Raw genomic sequence first — 19,426 nt, 5'->3', positions numbered from 1 at the left:
AAAAAGGAGAAATATTCTGCCCCCCCCCACCTTGAGGCCTATCACTACACTTTTCATTGTGTTTTTTCATTATATTTTTAATGGGAAACAGATATATGTGGCTTTAAAATAGAATTGCAAACAAATACCAAAGCTGTCTTGTCAACTGCAACATGCTAAAATGAATACGTTTTACTTATACAAAAAAATAATCTACAATTTACATCTATTATTTAAAATATCCATTTACCACTAAGAAACATCCGGTCATTTAAAATTAACAAAAACAGAGACAATGTTTCATATTTTCATTTCTTTATTTTCTTCTGAATATTTTATACAGAAGCCCATTTTTTTTCTTGATGGAAAATGAGGAAAGAGGAGATAACATGAGAGACTTTTATAGAAGTCAGATGCATTATGAGCAGTTGTTGATTTTTCGGCATCATGTTTGAGAACTAGTAACAGAACAAAATAAAAAAAGCACCATTGGAAAAGCATGATCCCTGATATCTAAATAAAATACTGTCACGTTTTCTGTTTGTTAAGGTAATATCATGATTGAGATACTTAGTCACATTTTAGTCAGGTAACAATGGATGTGAACAAAGAAGCTTTGAAAAATGAGTAAAATAAGTGAACGACTGACCAAATTTAAGCAATAATAAATTCTTAGTGTGAGAACTAGTTCTTTGGTAAAAAAACAAAGGGGCACATTTGCTGCTTCCATATTTGCATGGCATCACTGCTTAACACCCTTAATGTTAACTGGTTCTAAAATAAGGCTTACCAGAAGTCGGGCACCTAACTCACAATCACCAACGGTAGCCCTTAAGATGAGCCAGATTTGTTAGGAAAGTTTATTTTGCTAATTCCTAAAGATAAAACACATTTTTGCTACAAAGCACCAGCATATTCTTGCAGAAACTTATAGCCCATCACTAATAAAATGTACAGCTGCAAAATACTTGTAATGACACAATTATAGCAAATTTGTAAACATTCAAAAATACTGCAATAAAAAAACCCCCAACATTTTAAAACCCTGTGCTGAAAGAAAATTTCTAAGTTATTTTTTGCAAAATGTAACATTGGTACAAAGATGGCAACAAAGTGAAGCATTTTCTGAACATATCATGAATCATTTTCTCAACTAAATTATACACCTAGGGGGTTATTTTTCAAAGGTTGAGTTTGTGAAGTTTTTTCCTTGAATAAACTAACAAGTCGAATGTTTGCTTATTTATGAAAAACTCGAATAAATGCATTTAAGGGGAAAAACTCAAATTGATCGAGTGATCAAAAAAAAAAGGTCAAACAGCTCAAATTGGTCATGTTTTCGAGCACAAACCACCCAAAACCTCCAAAAATCACGAAGGCTAAAAACATATTCAAATGGTTCCAAGCAGCTCTGCCATTCACTTCTACATGACCTCAACAGGTTTTAGCTGGTGTAATTTTTGGATTCAAGCTTTTTGCAGCTTTGGGAAATAATACATTTTCAAAATTTTAATTTTTATCCAGAACAGTTCAGTTTTTACTAACTAACCTCAAAAAATTAGAATTTTTCAGAGAAAACAGCTTGACCTTTAATAAATAACCCCCTTAATATTAATACAATACACAGCCAGACGAAAGCAGCTTTTTTTTTTTTAAACATCTGAACGGTTGTTGGTTTTGCATTGTGAAATCTTAACGTCATTTTAACAGTGACTTCCCATCTTATTGTTAATTTAAGGAGAAAAAAAAGGAATACAACCATTATTCAAAATTCATTTATGTTTTTAAAAGAAAAATCCCTAGCATAACCATTTCTAATTACCTACAGTATATATGCCTCATGTTGTGGATTTTTTGGAAAATTACTCAGATAATTTTTTTCATTCTCACAAACTGTATCAAAGGGATTTGGTACTCTTATGGTACGCTAAAATGTGGGATGCTGAGATAGCTGATATGTGTGGTATAAGCACAAATATTTGAATTATCAATAATGACCAGTGATTTGACACAACTGCTGACATTTTGTCACTCTTCTGAGAAGGAAGAAAGACAAATTAGGCACGACATTGCTCTTCAGCAAACATACCAGGTATATACGAATGCAAAGTAACAAATCTTCCAAAATGGGGCTTTCAGTGTTAGATCACTTATAAATAAGTTTCCCTTTGGCTGAATGATCACGTTATTAAATGACATATGTTCCATATCATTCTATTGGTCAATAAATATTGAGAGAACAGATCATGTTAATCAAGACAATGGATAAACACATAACATTAACACTTTGTGCAACATATAGGTATTACAGTGACTGTAAAAGCAAACAGGAGAATAACTGGAGGGAGGTGGAATATCACAGAGTACAGAAAGTACCAACATATGAAAGGGAAATCTGCAGGATTTGGCTGCATTGCATTTAAAATATAACGAGGGTTATGCAATAAGAAGCACTACGTTTGCCCCAGAGCAGTAACCCGTAGCAGCCAATCAGCAGGTAGCATTTACTGGTCATCTGTTTAAAAGAAAACATCTTATTGGCTGCTATAGGTTACTGCTCCTGGGCAAACTTAGTGACTTTTATTACATATGGGGGAATGAAAGTTAACATGGCCTTAACAGGAATAGTTTTATCTTTGAAAACCAAAAGAAGTGTGCAGTGTCTAAGTTAGGAATTTCTGCTTCTATACCCAAGGACATTGGCATTATGTTAAGAAAGCATTGTGAGGTCTGACTGATGGCAGTGCACAGTTTGCCCGGTTAGATAAAAAGAAATAAAAATTATCTTGAAATTAAATATTTGCCCTGAAGATGTCATGAATAATGCAATCATACTAGATAGTAAATAACATGCAATTACTCCTCATGACTCAGTTGTAAAGATGGGCAATGTTAGAAAATACAGGTCGAATCGTACGGATTTAGTATTATTAAACATAAAACTCTTGTAAATGAAGGATTTTCATAGGCTACAATTTTAATATTGGAAAGAATGAGATAAATGTACTAATTGCCTTGAATTGTAGAATACATCTTGGCACCACCACACGATGTCAGCATTGTACTACAAATGCATAAAGCACTAATAATTCCACTGACACTTAGGGGCTGATTTTTCAATGTTCAAATTTGCCTTTTTACCACTTTTTTTTTTTAAAAATTTACAAACTCGAATTATGACTTCAAATAAACTATTTATTTAGCTAAAAAAAACTTGAATGCAAAACATCGTAATTTAAAAGCTTGCAAGGTTATGTAGAAGTAAATGGCAGTTGTCCTAGACAAAATGTAAAATATTTATTCAGAGTTTTTTTGAGCTTGCAAAGTCGATTTTTCGAAGCATACAAGATATTTAGAAATGTATGTATTAAATTGTGAACTCTAACCCATCGATAAATACATTTCTAAAAATTCAGTAGTAAAAACAGAATTAGATTTTTAAATCTGAAAAAAACTGGAAAACTCAAATGTGGACATTGATAAATGTGCCTCTTAGTTTAGAACAGCTATGGCACTATCTCCAAACAGGTTTGGCTAGAATAGGCTTGCTTTCGACATGCTACCTTGTCTTCTGAAACAGAAGGGCCCAGTTGCCTTACTGTCTCTTCTGATCATAGAACTAGAGATCCCTAAATACCTTTTATAAAACTTCTAACCATCTCATAAACTGTGATTTTAACAAAGAAATGGACCTAAGAGTGCCCAGTGCATAACAATTAACATACTGACCATTTCCTGCACACGAAACAAGCTCTACAGTACTAAAAAAACAAGTGACAACCAATATAAATTTGCAACCAAAACATTTACAGATGTTTAATAAGACAGTACTGAAAAAAGAGTGTTTAAAATCGGCAAAAACAAAATTAGAACACACATGACAATGTTATTGGCTCGCCTGGCCAATAAGTAGCTGACTTTGCTGACCTCGAGGCCTTTTCCTTATTGGTCCATGTAAAGCCACCTTAACAAGGCAAATTTTACCAAGCAGCCAAGGTGGTATTTTCCATGGTACTTGTGGGTGTGCATTTTCCTTCCTCACATCACACTTCAAGAGATTTTATCAACAACTTTACCAGGCCTTACTGCACTCTAGCAAACCTTCCATCCTTCCTAATGGCTATAAAACAATACAGGTATAAGTCTGACACCCAAGGCTCAGCACAGCTTCCATATAAACTCTGTGGAAGAAGTTTGTGTTGGTAGGAGTGGATCCAGCTGCTCACAAGCTATTTTTTAGGAGCAATTATCAAGCATATAGTTAACAAGCATAGAGGCAGTTTTTGTACATCAGGGTACAACTTTTATTTTACAATCCCTAAAAAGACTCTAAACAGCCCCTAAAATTACATAGAAGCTGAACCCTGTAATCAGTAACTTCTTTATCTAGCATGAAGCATCCCCCTCTATAGTATACTGAGGCTTCCTTCTCCTCCGTATAAGAAGCCAATCAAAGAGATGTCTAATGTGCCTTCTGCTCCAATTGAAATTAATCAGGCATGCACAGTAAACAGCTTCCTGGCCAATTTCATCTTCCAAGGAGAAGATAGGTTCAATATACTAGAGGAGGCGGAGTTTCATGCTAGATAAGGCAGTTACTGATTTACATACCAGGACTCATCTTCTATGTTAGAAAGAACATCATACTAAATGTTGGGAGAAAAGTAAGCCATTTTGGGGCTGTTTAAAGTTGTTTTAGTGATTTTAAAATAGAAGGCTTGCTTATCCTTTAATTTGAATATACACTATTCCCTTAATGTTCCCATTAAACAAACAGATGGGAAAACCGATGTTTCTGTAATTGCTTTGCACTTCCCTGACACTGGATCCTAAATTTACTACCTCCAAGTTGATGGCTATATAATCCTCATGTACCAATCCTTTTAGTCTGATCTAAACTTAATTCATGTGCACTGGCCATATTCACTTGGACTGGTGGACTTGTGGGAATAAACATTAGCTATAAAATATACATGAAAAAATTATAGCAGCTTCATGTATGCAAGAAAAAAATGATTCATTTTTAAAAACCTATTCAGATGTTGCTATACGTTTGTCTCTCTACAGTCCATAATAGAAGAAACAGTAATGGTGCTCATATAAGCTAAAGAGGAGCACTCAAAAGTAAAAAATCATAGCCCCTAAGCCACCTCCAGAGAGAGCGGGAATGTAATAAATGGCGTAAACAGAAAAATGAAATACAACCACAAACAGAAAAACAGATTGCGTTAGAACGCAGTATATGTTATTATTTTGCTGACATTTTACACAACCTTCAAGCTGGTCTTCCAAATGTCTAATGGACAACATTACATTGTAAAATGTTATTAATTCTTATGAGTATTTATTCTGTTCACTTCTTTTATTACATGATGCCCTAAACTTCTAAACATTGAAAGCGGCACAAACATTCTCAGTTTAAAAATAAGCATAACAGCATGTGCAGAGGGCAAGCTTTCCCTGGTATTCTTCCTATTCTGTTTTCAGCTTACATACTACCGAAGGAATATAAAACATATTTGAAAGCCATATACAAACGTTCACAGAAGGTATAGTGAAAGCTCTACATAAAAACAAATTTAGGAATCCTTTTTATGCCACAGCAAATGCTTGATTATAGATAGCGACCTTATTTAAAAGGTAGTTTCTATTACCCATAAAAAGCCAGTGGCATATTATTTAATTTTCTTGAAGTGTAGCTTGTGGTCTTGATTAGAATAAAATGATTGTGACATAAAACCATGTGCCAATACAAACGAGTGAAGACACAAGGAGTGGATTTCATATGAAATTGCATAGGCTCTAAAATCTGCTCGGTTTGTCTGCACCCAAGCCGAAGCAAGATGGGTGCAGACACAAAAAAGTATGGATTTGAGCAGAGGGACTAGAGTATAGCCCAGTGTGACAGTACCCTAGAGGCTTTCCTCATGGAATGTTTATATGTAGCAGGAGGGACAAACCTGAGCACTTGCGTTGGAAAACTTCTATATAGTTAGTAAAATACTTTATTTGGTGGAAACAAGAATATATGATCGTTATGCTGTACTTTGACTCCCAGCATCCAAAACATATACTAAATCATACCACATACTGTAATCCCCTAGAGCTTGAGAGAGATTGAGTCTAGTGGAAGAATTAACCAATGGCACACTGATTACTGCGATCTTGTCACATTATATTCTATGGCACACTTGTACTCTAAAAACATCACCTATGTTTTCTTGATATAGTGACTTCAATACACATTACATTCAATCTTATGTCTGATTTATTTTACTCAGCTTTTACAACGTTTATTCAGGGGGAATTTTGTGTTCCACAGCATAATAAATATGCCTTTTGTTGTGGATAGGACTGAGAACCAATGGATAAGAGTAGGACTGTCCAGCTGGACACTGCACTGATGGATGCGGCCCTACAAGCGAGGTTTTGTAGCTAAAGAAGTCCTCAGATTTATTTGTTTGAAATATGGCCCTGAAACATGCTTTAAAGTAACTCACGGACCCGTTTTATGAGAAAGCAGCTCACCACATAGAAAGCTGGATTAAAGGTGCACAAGTCACAATGATCAGAAATGGCACTTAAATTAAAAGGCTATGGAATACTAGGTGTTTTCATAGTGCACTGCTTTAGCCTCCTTCCCATTCCTGAACCAATACTGGACTCTTTTTTTTTTTTTTTAAATTAGCTGCCTGTCTTTCCTTATAAAATGACAAAACGTCTATTTTAACAAACCACATAATGTAGTCAAAACACATATAAATAAGGGCTTGGTGCTCACCATGCATAGGACATCATTTAGCGCTAAAAGATTCAGAAGTGGTACATTTTATATATACCCCTTCAAATATGTTTATAAGCCCCTAAACTATGTTGCCATCAGATGCACAGACTCCAGGTCACTATGGAAAAGGTCAAAGTGTGCTCATGCTGCTGAAACATACTGCAACAGTTATTTGTGTGAGGTGTGCAATTGTGTTGAGCTTTTTTCAAGTGTCTTTAAAATTAGTTGAAATTGACTATATAAATATTAAGATGTAAACTATTTTGCGTCAGTTTTAAATAAAACAAAATTTAAATTAAAAAAAAAATAATTAGAAATAAGCTTTGCACCTGACACATTTATGGTATGTTGCTCACCGAAATGGAAAATATGGCCTATTTTCACCATATTTTGGTGCAAAGTGATAAAACGTCAATGCTGTTTTTTATTAAGAAACATCTAACAAACAAAAAATTAAACACAACGACATGCATTTCTTCCTGATTCTGTCAGTAACAAACATCTATAGCAGCAAATCTTATTTTCGTAAGCAAAATAGGGGTCCCTAGTAATGTTAAATATGTCAATTTAGTGGATCCCATAGAGAAGGCTTAAAATTTTAGCAATCAATAGCTTATCAATTTTAAATGCTAACGAATTCTTGTCTGCAATGAAAAATTTGTAATATGCATGACAAGTAAAAGGCAGAATAAAAATGTATCAAGCCCCACAGTGTAAAGTCTATTAGAGTCTCCAACTCTACTATGGTAAGCAAATGAAAGCACTTCAACGAATGCAAAAGTATGTTGAGGAAAAAATGGCATTAAAAGAACTGCTAGTTTAAAAGCAAATTTCTATGTTTTGGTATATATTTAAATATCCTTAGTATTAGAGATGTGAGTCGTTCTCTTCCTCTCAACCAACACTCTTGAAATGCAAATGTTGCCCCTAAAAATAACTTTTCCTGTTAGCTATTGGTTTAGCAATCTTCACTTCCACGACAATGATTTGGAACTGCCAGGGACTGCTGCTTCAAGCAGGTCTGGAGTCATAATATTTTGAAGTGCACTTTGCAGTTCTTCATTCACTTGAATATTTACCATATTCAATATTTTACAATATTTACCAGCAACTGAGAATTTGGCACTACATATTTTTTTCTATTCTCAATCTCAGCTGCACAAAATAAACAAATAAATGACTAGGTTCTATTTTTTTCACCAAAGTATTGCCAGAACTGTTGAAAAATAGGAAGCACAGTGCGCTGATCACTGGTTACACTAATCCATCCTATGAGGTCTTGAAATGTCTTTTATAGCAGCTATAAATAAAACATGGAAAATGTAATGTTTCAACATTCACTTGAAAATGAAATCATCAGGACATCTTCTTTTTGCATTTGTTCAATCCCCCATTGATACTGTGGCTACTTACTAATTGGCATATTAAGTTCCCAGACATCCAAAAAAACAAAATCTTCATGTGGAGATTTCCTGTAAGCATTAAGTTTGCGTAAGCAGAAATCTTGCTGCTCAAGCATATCTAAAACCGTAATTTATGAGCTGGGCAATCAACATATTAAATATGTAAAGTTAAGTGAAAGGAAAGAAAAGCTAAGATAGGCAAGAGGGATCATTACAAAAGGAATTACATGCCAGTTCACATGTATACTGTAGAATGCTTGTGCACTGCAGTCCAGCTTCACAAAGGTATAGCAAATTGTTTTAGAACAGTTCCACCTGCACACTGTATACACATAATGCATAATGTAGTGCTTTCAGAAATTGAGTTAATACAGTTACAATTTTATGAATAAATAAGTGGGGCAACAACAAGAGAAAAACACTCCTCAAACTTTTTTTTTCTCCCCTAGAAAAAACAGACAAATTAACACTGAAAATATCTGGATGCAACAAAATTAACTTACATAAAACAACATGGGATATAATGTTACTGCTTTTGGCGCAGCCATTTTGGCGGTAAAACTGAAGGGATGCTCCATCTGTAATTCTTTTCCTATCGTACAACTAAACACGCTACACACAATTTTGAAGGTCCTATGCAGTCATCATGGCAGAAGGCCCCACAGCCTTTGCACACAATCATGGCTTTCAGCCTGCAGGAGCATTTGAGTTCCAGTTCATCTGCACTGCTGCTGTCAGCAAAATTCTGTACAGGGATTGAAGTGTTCTGGCTGCTCAGTCCAGAGGCAGATTTAGCATTGCTCCCTAAAATTCCTATAGATTTTTCAATAGCAGATGCTGCCCTTTTGAAGCTTGTGCTACCAAAGTGAATTGCTGGATAACTCCCACCCTGCTGCTGCTGTGGCAGCTGCTGTGTTTGTATTTTCTGTGCCGCTAACTGAGAAAAAGGCTTTTGTGGCTCAGAAAGTAAATAGGAAGAAAAGTCAGCATTTTTCAAGGCAAACACTTTTAACTGTTCTTTGACTTCATTCTGTTCATAGGAAGCTTGTTTCATGGTCAGTTCACAGCTGTTATTTAGGCCTTCCTCATAAGAGTTGGGCTCAGACTTTATATTGCTTGTAGGTTGAGACCAACTAAGTCTTTTAGTGTTTTCCAAAGCAACTGCTGGTTGTTTATGATCAGAGGGGACTTCTGTATTAGGTAAATGAGTATGTACTAAGAATTTATGTTGTAATGTTTGTAAAGGGTTGCCAATGTCATCAGCTTCTTTAATGTGAAGATTTGGTGAATAAGCATTGCTAATTCCGAGAGGAAGAGGTTGCACATTGACTTCTGCCAAAGCCTTCTGTTCGGGATGCCTACTAAAAGCAAAAGCATTGCCACTGGGCTGAGCTTTTACAGAACCTTGTGGTAAATACACTGAAGGGGCTGACCCTCTCTGAGCCACTGACATTTGGTAAAATTGCTGTCTATGTGAGGTACAAGCTTCTGGTTGATAGCTGCCATTTTTTTCAACATTATAGAAGTTTTGCTGAAAGCTACACGAAGGCAGTGGCCTCTTCTGCTGTTTAATCTCTGGGCTGTGAACAATCCTGGTTTGAACCGAGTGCTTATTCATCCACTCCTGTTTAAAACCCTGACCATGTACTAGCGAATTCATATTAGAACCCATCATACAAGAAGACAAGGCCGGATCAGCATCCACTGAAAACTTTCCAGACTCGCATTTAATTTGAGCACGTTCTCCTACAGTTCTTCCCATCCTCTTTTTAGGATGGTTTTCACGTTTCCTCATTTGCAGAGGAGTTAAAGGGTAACCCTTACCGTCTGGTGTTGGAGAGCATGGGTTCTCAGAAGCCTTATACAAAGAGGTAGCTTGCAGAGGCAGCCTACTAATTTCTAGTTTTGTTCCCAACCGTGGCTGTGGCAAAACTTTTTCTAGGGGTAAGTTGCCTTGCAGCAATTGTGTTACTAATGGGTTATTTGCTTCAACAGATGAAAGACGACAACTGGAACTTCCTGCATTTGTCACCCTTTTCAAGTTTTCTGTTGTCAGAGATAAAGGTTCTTCTCTGGAAACAGTGACAAGTATATCTGAAGACTGTGCACCCATGTCTAAGTCAGCAGTTTGAGAAAGAGTGTTTTGACCTACATATCCATCATTTCCAAAGCACTTTATTGATTCGCTTGCTTCTGATTTTATTGATACAGAGATTCTTGGTACTGGACTCAGAGCGGTGACCTTTGCCATTTGATAACGGTCAGGCTCACTTTTGACACTGCCTAGAATGTTTTCTCCTGAGTACCCAATGTTCTTTACCATATTTAAAAGGTTGCCAACAGATTTACCTTTTTCATTCCAGCATATTCTGTTGTTAGATATATACTCCGAGTTAGGGATATTATCTGCACCACCCTTGAAAGTAGGAGGACACTTCAAATGCTCATTAAAATTTTCCCGACAGGCAACAGATTCCTCTTGTGAATAACTATTTTTCAAATGGCTTGTGCAAGAGGCGTTCCTTTCATCTCTTGCTAGCTTAGAAGAAATATTTGTGAAAGAACTGTGCTCAGAAGACTCAGAAGGAAGGCATTCTTGTCTGCTTATAACAGATACTTGGGGGCATGCTTTATTTTGCATTGAAAGTTCTGCTCTTCCATGACTGTTCTGTGGATCGGTGCAGTTTTCTGAATTTTCGGCAGTGAAAGGGAAAGATGAATTTGGAGTTGTACAATGATCAACAATCACTTTGCATGGTATAGAGCGATTTGTTGAAGCTTGCGATAAAGTGGCAGGCAGAGCTTTGTTGTGGAAGTTTGATACAATACTACACAAAGTTTTATCAATATTGTCAGTGTTAATTTGGTTGGAATCAGAGCTTAAAGTTCTCCTGTTGTTGGCAAATAAAGGAACCTGAGACCTATCAAGTGAATTGAAGATAGTATCCTCTTGGCTTGACAATCTCTTCATTGAACTGCAGACTTGTATGTCAATTTCTTTTTCACAACCTGATAGATCAAATTTCTCAGGATGCCTGCTGCCCGTGCTTATTGTAGAGTTTAGGGAATCAAGCAAAGAGCTACAAAGCGAAGGATTTAGCATACTATTTCCAATGGATGTAACTGGCACAGAGGTGTAATGATTAACATTACTGATTGATAGGGACACTCTCGTGTCATCCTCAGATTTAGATGTAGTGGAATTTATAGCCAAGGCTGTGCTGCTAGTGTTATTGGAGCATCCTGGTACAACACCCATACTAGGAATGTTAGTTTGCTGAGTAGAGTTTAGAACACAGCGTACAGTTATAGTGTTATCATTATCAACGGACATCAGAGCTGACGATTTCTCAAGTGTATTTGAAATAGAAGAGTCAACAGAGCTGCAGACAGAGACAGGACCTATGTTTTTACTAAAATGCTTTGAGACACAACAATTATCATTGGAGGTAGATGTGATTGTTTTGTCACTGGAATGTGGCACATGGATGTTTTCATTGGAACTGTGAAAAGAAGCATCAGAATCTGTTTCAGATAATGATGCATTACTAAGCGATTTCTGTAATGTAGAGGGCATCTCTCGATGTAAGGTGGTCTTACTGTTGGGAGATTTGCAGTTTGGATTAATGATGATAACCCCAGTAGAGCTTTCAATCTTTCCATCAGAAGACAATGGCACGTCTGTGACTGGATGGCTGTCTTTTATTTTTCCATCTTTACTTGACTGCTGTACATTGACTTTTGCCTGATGCTTTGTAAAAATTTTGGCCTTGGTTTGTTCTTTAATATGGCCAAGTGTCCTTGTCTTGCTACTTTCACATGGACTTCCAACACCACCAGAAACAATACTTGCAGCAGCTGCAACTGCGGCTGCAGCAGCTGCTTCTCTTTGTGCCCTGGCTTGTTGTGCTCTTGCTTTAATATCAGCAAGAGTTCTTGCACCAGTGTTCCTCCCTCCACTAGTAGATGCACTTGAAGACATTTTTGACTCAAGTTTTGGAGCAGGCTGGCTTTTAATAATGTATGGGGGTCCAATTTTCGAAAGCTGAATCTGGGACAAAAGAAAAAGAACAATATTAATAAATCATGGTCCAAAAAGGAACATAAATACAAGTCTCTAAATAAATTTTTAAAGGGATACTGTCATGGGAAAACATGTTTTTTTCAAAACTGGTCAGTTAATAGTGCTGCTCCAGCAGAATTCTGCACTGAAATCCATTTTTCAAAAGAGCAAACAAGTTTTGTTATATTCAGTTTTGAATTCTGACATGGGGCTAGACATATTGTCAATTTCCCAGCTGCCTCCAGTCATGTGACTTGTGCTCTGATAAACTTCAATCACTCTTTACTGCTGTACTACAAGTTGGAGTGATATCACCCCCTCCACCCCCCCAGCAGCCTTACAACAGAACAATGGTAAGGTAACGAGATAGCATTTTTCAGGACAGTATCCCTTTTTTAGTCATGGTGGGATGTCTGCATTGAGGTATTTATATGTTGCATACATGTACACATCACTCTGGATCAAAGTGTAAAGGTGAAAGAAATGCCTACAACTTCAAATATGAAGTAGCGATATGCTGCAAATTTAAAAGCAAAATAAAAAAATCTGCATTTTTTTTAAAAAAGCAGTGACCAATACAACATGGTTCAGCTGGATTCCAGTGTTTTGTGGTTATAGTTTGAACAATTAAATGTATTTGTTTCCTACAAGATTGTACTGTATATACAAAAAGCAGAAACTACAAAGCAATACTCGTGGGAAGAATTTTTTTAGCAGGATCATGGAAAAAATTTTTTTGAGGGCCTGCAAAATACAATGATGTGACTGAATTTATTTACTTACAGTGCGTATTAAAAAGTAGATGTCTGCATCTACAACTAAATTTGAGTTGTAATGTGAAATGTAATGTGAAATCATGCACCTCATACGATGATTTACACAATTACGGATATCCCATGAATTCACTACATCCAGCAATCTAACCTAGCACCTCATCTGTCTTGAGATTCAAAACAAAGCAGAATGTAATGTGTAGCATTCAAAAATTGTTGCAGCAAGAGGCTTTAATAAACAACTTCTGAGGTTCTGAGGTGGCAGTTTTACTCCAGCAGCAGTCACCCCTGATGCTAAGTTCCATAAAACAGAGTTTCTTAACCTATGGGTGGGACCCTAAAATGGGTCCCTGTGTTGTTCAGGGTGGGTCTACAAGATCCCATTGAATTCACTGGAGTAGTCTCCTACAATATAAAACAGCAAGTTAAGCAAGGTGCAAAACTGGTTCAAAACCTATTTTTGAGTTGTGAAGCCGTTTCTCAGGCTAATTCGGTTCCCCTACAAAATAGGATTCTAGACACTGCTATAAAATACTGTTTCAATATGAGGATAAAATAATTCTGAACATTAGAAAGGGCTAGTGTTTCAAGTTATAATGTTTTCCAAATAAAATGTATAACACAATAGAGTTAACACCGCTTACTGGTGGGATGCAGCTTTGAGAATAAAGTTTAAAATGTCCCCTAAAATGGTCTTTACTAAGATATCTTAAAAAATAAAGTGCATATGCAATCAGTTGCCGAATACTTTCTCCCCGCTTATGATTTGCATGAGGGAGCAAGGATCTAGACACTTGCTAATGCTCGTTTATGACCTATTAAAATGGGTTGAACACATGCCGAAGAATTGATGCAAATATCATCTTTTATAAATAAACTTTCATTCTTGACCAAAACTATAACTCTCTGTCTGGTCCATATTTGGGATTAAAGCCATATACAATGGACTGGGGCTCATTCACATATCATTCAAGCTGGTTGTAAACTCCAAGATCATGACTGCCTATACAGTGGTGTGAAAAACTATTTGCCCCCTTCCTGATTTCTCATTCTTTTGCATGTTTGTCACACTTAAATGTTTCTGCTCATCAAAAACCGTTAACTATTAGTCAAAGATAACATAATTGAACACAAAATGCAGTTTTTAAATGAAGGTTTACGTTATTAAGGGAGAAAAAAAACTCCAAATCTACATGGGCCTGTGTGAAAAAGTGATTGCCCCCCTTGTTAAAAAATAACTAAACTGTGGTTTATCACACCTGAGTTCAATTTCAAAGGTTATAAAGCCATTTCTAAAGCTTTGGGACTCCAGCGAACCACAGTGAGAGCCATTATCCACAAATGGCAAAAACATGGAACAGTGGTGAACCTTCCCAGGAGTGGCCGGCCGACCAAAATTACCCCAAGAGCGCAGAGACAACTCATCCGAGAGGCCACAAAAGACCCCAGGACAACATCTAAAGAACTGCAGGCCTCACTTGCCTCAATTAAGGTCAGTGTTCAAGACTCCACCATAAGAAAGAGACTGGGCAAAAACGGCCTGCATGGCACATTTCCAAGGCGCAAACCACTTTTAAGCAAAAAGAACATTAAGGCTCGTCTCAATTTTGCTAAAAAACATCTCAATGATTGCCAAGACTTTTGGGAAAATACCTTGTGGACCGACGAGACAAAAGTTGAACTTTTTGGAAGGTGCGCGCCCCGTTACATCTGGCGTAAAAGTAACACAGCATTTCAGAAAAAGAACATCATACCAACAGTAAAATATGGTGGTGGTAGTGTGATGGTCTGGGGTTGTTTTGCTGCTTCAGGACCTGGAAGACTTGCTGTGATAGATGGAACCATGAATTCTACTGTCTACCAAAAAATCCTGAAGGAGAATGTCCGGCCATCTGTTCGTCAACTCAAGCTGAAGCGATCTTGGGTGCTGCAGCAGGACAATGACCCAAAACACACCAGCAAATCCACCTCTGAATGGCTGAAGAAAAACAAAATGAAGACTTTGGAGTGGCCTAGTCAAAGTCCTGACCTGAATCCTATTGAGATGTTGTGGCATGACCTTAAAAAGGCGGTTCATGCTAGAAAACCCTCAAATAAAGCTGAATTACAACAATTCTGCAAAGATGAGTGGGCCAAAATTCCTCCAGAGCGCTGTAAAAGACTCGTTGCAAGTTATCGCAAACGCTTGATTGCAGTTATTGCTGCTAAGGGTGGCCCAACCAGTTATTAGGTTCAGGGGGCAATTACTTTTTCACACAGGTTTGGATTTCTTTTCTCCCTAAATAATAAAAACCCTCATTTAAAAACTGCATTTTGTGTTTACTTGTGTTATCTTTGACTAATAGTTAAATGTGTTTGATGATCAGAAACATTTTGTGTGACAAACATACAAAAGAATAAGAAATCAGGAAGGGGGCAAATAGTTTTTCACACCACTGTAGCTCGAGTTCTGAAGGAGATCCATGATGACCATTTTCCTGATCCAATGATGCTTAAAATGCAGATGCGTCCAGTATGTGGCTTAGCCATATTGATAATGTGCCTGTTTATCAATCTAACTAATCCAGCAGTTACCGTATATACTCAAGTATAAGCCGAGTTTTTCAGAACCCAAGTGTGCTGAAAAAGTCTTCCTTGGCTTATACTCAAGTCAGTACCTGCAGACAAGCCCTCTCCCGCTGCCTTCTCTCTGCGCACGCCCCTGGGAGCCGACGAAAAGGAAGATGTGGGTGGTACAGAGGCGGGAGTTAATATAATATAGGGCGGAAGTAGGAATGCGCACTGTTTGATACAGCACATGTATTTGTGAGGTAAAGAGACTTATCCCAACCCAATCCCAGTTGTGCTCCTGAAATCTCCTCCTGTGCACCGCACTGCTGACTCGTTCCTGGCTGTATTCAAGCGCCAAGGACAATTCTGAAGGGAGGGGGTGAGGGGCTGAGCGAGCAGGACAGAAGCAGGAAGAACAAATGAATGAAGCAGCTGAGCTGTTTGCTTTTCAGAGACAGGTATGTAAAGAATGTAGTGAGGCATTTCATTGATTAGATTTTTGTTGTGGCCAAATTTAGGAAAACTTACCAGTAGCTGCTGCATTTCTCACCCTAGGCTTATACTTGAGTGAATAAATTTCCCAGTTTTTGTAGGTAAAATTAGGTACCTCGGCTTATACTCGAGTATATATGGGTATTAAAATTCACAGATAGCTATAGTCTGGGGCCAAAGATTTAAACATTTTTACATAAAACTTGCAGTCAACCGTAGGTTTTGAATATTTTTAAAATAGGATCTTGATCCTTGAGAAGAAAGACTGCTAATATGCAATATGCTGCCAAAATCAGTCACTAAATACTGTGATTTTATATTTTAATACTGTATAGGTAGGCATTTCAAGAACCTCAATCAACCCATCAAACCTTCATTCTGCTAGTTCACTTCACAAGCACATTGGACATATGCTATGAGTGCAGATATTTTTGGGCCACTCCACTTCAATACACCCATATTTGTAAATATATATGGGTATGTATTTTTGGAGGAAGATATGTAACTATTGACGGTGAGTATTGGTATGTCATTTCAAAGGACATTTTAAGTTTATATTGATTCTCCACAAGCAAGCAGAATCATGTAGATATTTCACAAGAGGGACAATGGAAAATAGAGTAAGAAAAAAGAGGAACTGAAGACATGACTTGAAATCAGGAAGAAAGGAGAAAAAGGCAGAGGGAGCAGTGGAATGTAGAAAAGGATCTATATTTTCTATAACCATTTTACATTAATTTGTCTTTAGCAAATAATTGTCATCGTACCTTGAGGGGTGGAACTTTGGGCTCTTCCCTAGGTGGCGGTGGTTCTCGCTCTGCCTGACTTGAAACAGATGATGTTCTGATATGATAATCATCATCTATTCGTGGTCGTTTCTCCTTTAATATACCAAAATTATGCAATTCCAATGTCTTTCGCTTTGAAAGTTCAGGCTCCCGGCTTTCAGTCCTTATTGGCTCTACCTGTTTGTTGTGTTCAGATGACTTTGTATGAGAGATCTGAGAACTTCCTTGTTTATGGGACTTACTTCTGCTTGTTTCAACATATCCAGTCATTTCTGCAGTTGTAGTATGCAGTTTTTCATGGGATCTAAACTGAATAGAGTCTGTTTTTTTACAAAAATATCCTTGAGAGTCATTATGAGGAGGCAAATATTTTTTCTCAACTATGCGATAATGGGTTGAATCATTTTTTATTGTTATAATTTCTGGTGGACATTTTTCTGATGCAGCTGCAGTATAGGGTTTATCATTCTCTACCTCAGATGGGCAATGTCTATGATTAAGAATTCCTTCATTAAGGGATTCTGAATTATAATTTAGATTTTCAGGATTTTCTTGTTCACTAGTAGTATCTACTTGTGATGCCTCTGAGAAATCATCCGTTTCATCCTTTAAGGGAGACTGTGATTCATCGGACGATGTTGGTGAAACCTCTTGCTGAAGCATGAGATGCTCATTTGTAGGGGGACTATAAACAGAAGATGCTTCAGAAGGTGGGGGTACAATAGTAGGAAGGCCAGTTTCTGATGCTAAAGCTACAGATGAAACTGAAGAGGTTTCTGAGGTGAAGGGTATATCGGACACTGGAGATGCTTCAGAGGATATTGGTAAATTAGATGCTGGGGATGCTTCTGATGTGAGTGGGTGGTTTGAAGAAGGGGATGCTTCGGACCTTATAGGTGAAGATGAGACTGGAGAAATGTCTGAAGTCAGTGATGTTGGGGGGCTTTCATCTATGTGCTTTTGCTGACTTTCTGATTCAACATTTTCGAAGCTTGAAACTTCTGACAGAAAAGCAGCCTCAACAGATGCAGGTGTGTAAGGATCTTCAGATGCAGACTGAGTGTCAGCACATGGGGATGGAATGCTATGGCTTGCTTCTTCTGGGCTCTCGGAGGAAAAGGATGTTTCCGATACACATGCTGTTTCTGAGAACTGTTCATCTGGTTCACTGATTAGTTCCATCTCTACAGCAGTAGCCTCTTCAGAACCCTCAGCATCAACTATTACAGAAGAGCTATCATTCTCTTCAGATACATTTAATTCTGGCAAAAGTTGAAAATCCTTTTCAACTGATTCACTGGGAGAGCTGTGAGAAGAAAGAGTTGGAGAAGAGGGTGTGCACTCAGAAATCTGATTGGCTTCTTCCAACATATCACTTTCAAGATCTTCAGATTTGTCTTCCCCTTTCACTTTAATATCTGAATTAGGCAATATATCATCTTCCATAACAACACATGATTCTACATTTTCAAGCATTCCTTTTTCTTCCTCTTTAGTGTCCTGATTTCCCAGCTCCTCTGACAATTCAGCGTCAGTCCTCTCTTCCTCTTCCTGATCACAGATGGTAGTCTCTACTTCCTCAGCAATTTCCTCCTGGATAACAGATTCTTCAGGTATTCCAATATCTTCCAGTTCTGTTTCACTCACAAGCCCCTTGGTAGGAACACCCTTCAGTGTTCCAGTGGAGACCTCTAGCACATCCTTTTCCATTAAAACTGGTGTTTCATTGTTGATTTTCGCACTGTCATTACATTGGACAGATGGATCAGAAAAGCTTAGAGATGTTTCAAGTGAACTGATTTCATCTTCACTACTGTTTTGCCCAGATGCCAGTTCTATGGATTCTTCTTTAGACATCCCAGACCTGACAAAAAGAATACATAAAATAACTGTAGCACAACAGTCTAACGCAAAATATACTCTGTATATGAAGAAAGACAGAAATGTCATCATGTTAACTCTGGGCCTAACAAAAGTTATTTATGCAAGCTGTGCATTTTTTAAATGTATAGTCAAAAACAAGAGTCCTCTGCACTCAACCCATTATCAATATATTTAAGACAGCGACATTTTGTGCATACTGCTACTAAAAAATGCCTTACCCTTTAAACAAAACAGGGATTGTTTGTCCATATATTGCAATATATTTAAGCTGGCCAACTACATCAAAGTCATTCCATATCTGGCCAATCCTATGCTCAATTTTATCTGATTCATTAAGAATTCTATTGCTTCATTATACATTTTACAAAGGGACTAGGTTTTACTTGCAACTTACTTGCTGCTTTCAAAGTAAACCTCCATACTTGGCTGCCCTTTTATTAGACACAAGTGCAGAGGACTCTTGTATTTGACTATATGTATTTTGTGGTCACAGCCTCATTGCACCCCCGCCTAATGGTTTTAAAAAATAGTGGTGAGCACAACTTTCCCTTGTTTGTTACATTTTTTAAATGTATTCATCCTTTAATGTCTAAATCACACCCCAGGCATTAAACAGGACTACCACATGTTGCCCATCCTGTCTACCCCCCTCTGGATGCCGCAATTGTAAACAGCACTGCATTTAGAGTAAGGTGCGACTGTATGTACAT

The 19,426-nt window shown here is 37.3% G+C and overlaps 1 protein-coding gene across 3 annotated transcripts in view; it reads right to left on the bottom strand.

The window, feature by feature from the left end:
• Positions 1 to 277: 277 nt before the first annotated feature.
• asxl3.L (ASXL transcriptional regulator 3 L homeolog) overlaps positions 278 to 19,426 on the bottom strand; it is an 81,150-nt gene continuing 62,001 nt past the window's right edge. For all 3 annotated transcript variants that reach the window (XM_018267972.2, XM_018267970.2, XM_018267973.2), the window contains 2 exons: positions 16,812 to 18,696; positions 278 to 12,217 (listed from right to left, as the gene is read on the bottom strand). In XM_018267972.2, the coding sequence (XP_018123461.1) occupies positions 8,759 to 12,217; positions 16,812 to 18,696 (5,344 nt within the window). In that variant the 3' untranslated portion in view covers positions 278 to 8,758. The remainder of the gene's footprint in view (positions 12,218 to 16,811; positions 18,697 to 19,426) is intronic.

This window comes from Xenopus laevis, chromosome 6L (assembly GCF_017654675.1).
Source record: "Xenopus laevis strain J_2021 chromosome 6L, Xenopus_laevis_v10.1, whole genome shotgun sequence".
In the NCBI taxonomy this organism is placed as follows: Eukaryota; Metazoa; Chordata; class Amphibia; order Anura; family Pipidae; genus Xenopus; species Xenopus laevis.
Note: the sequence above shows the minus strand (reverse complement) of the source record. Positions and strands in the feature narration are given on the sequence as shown.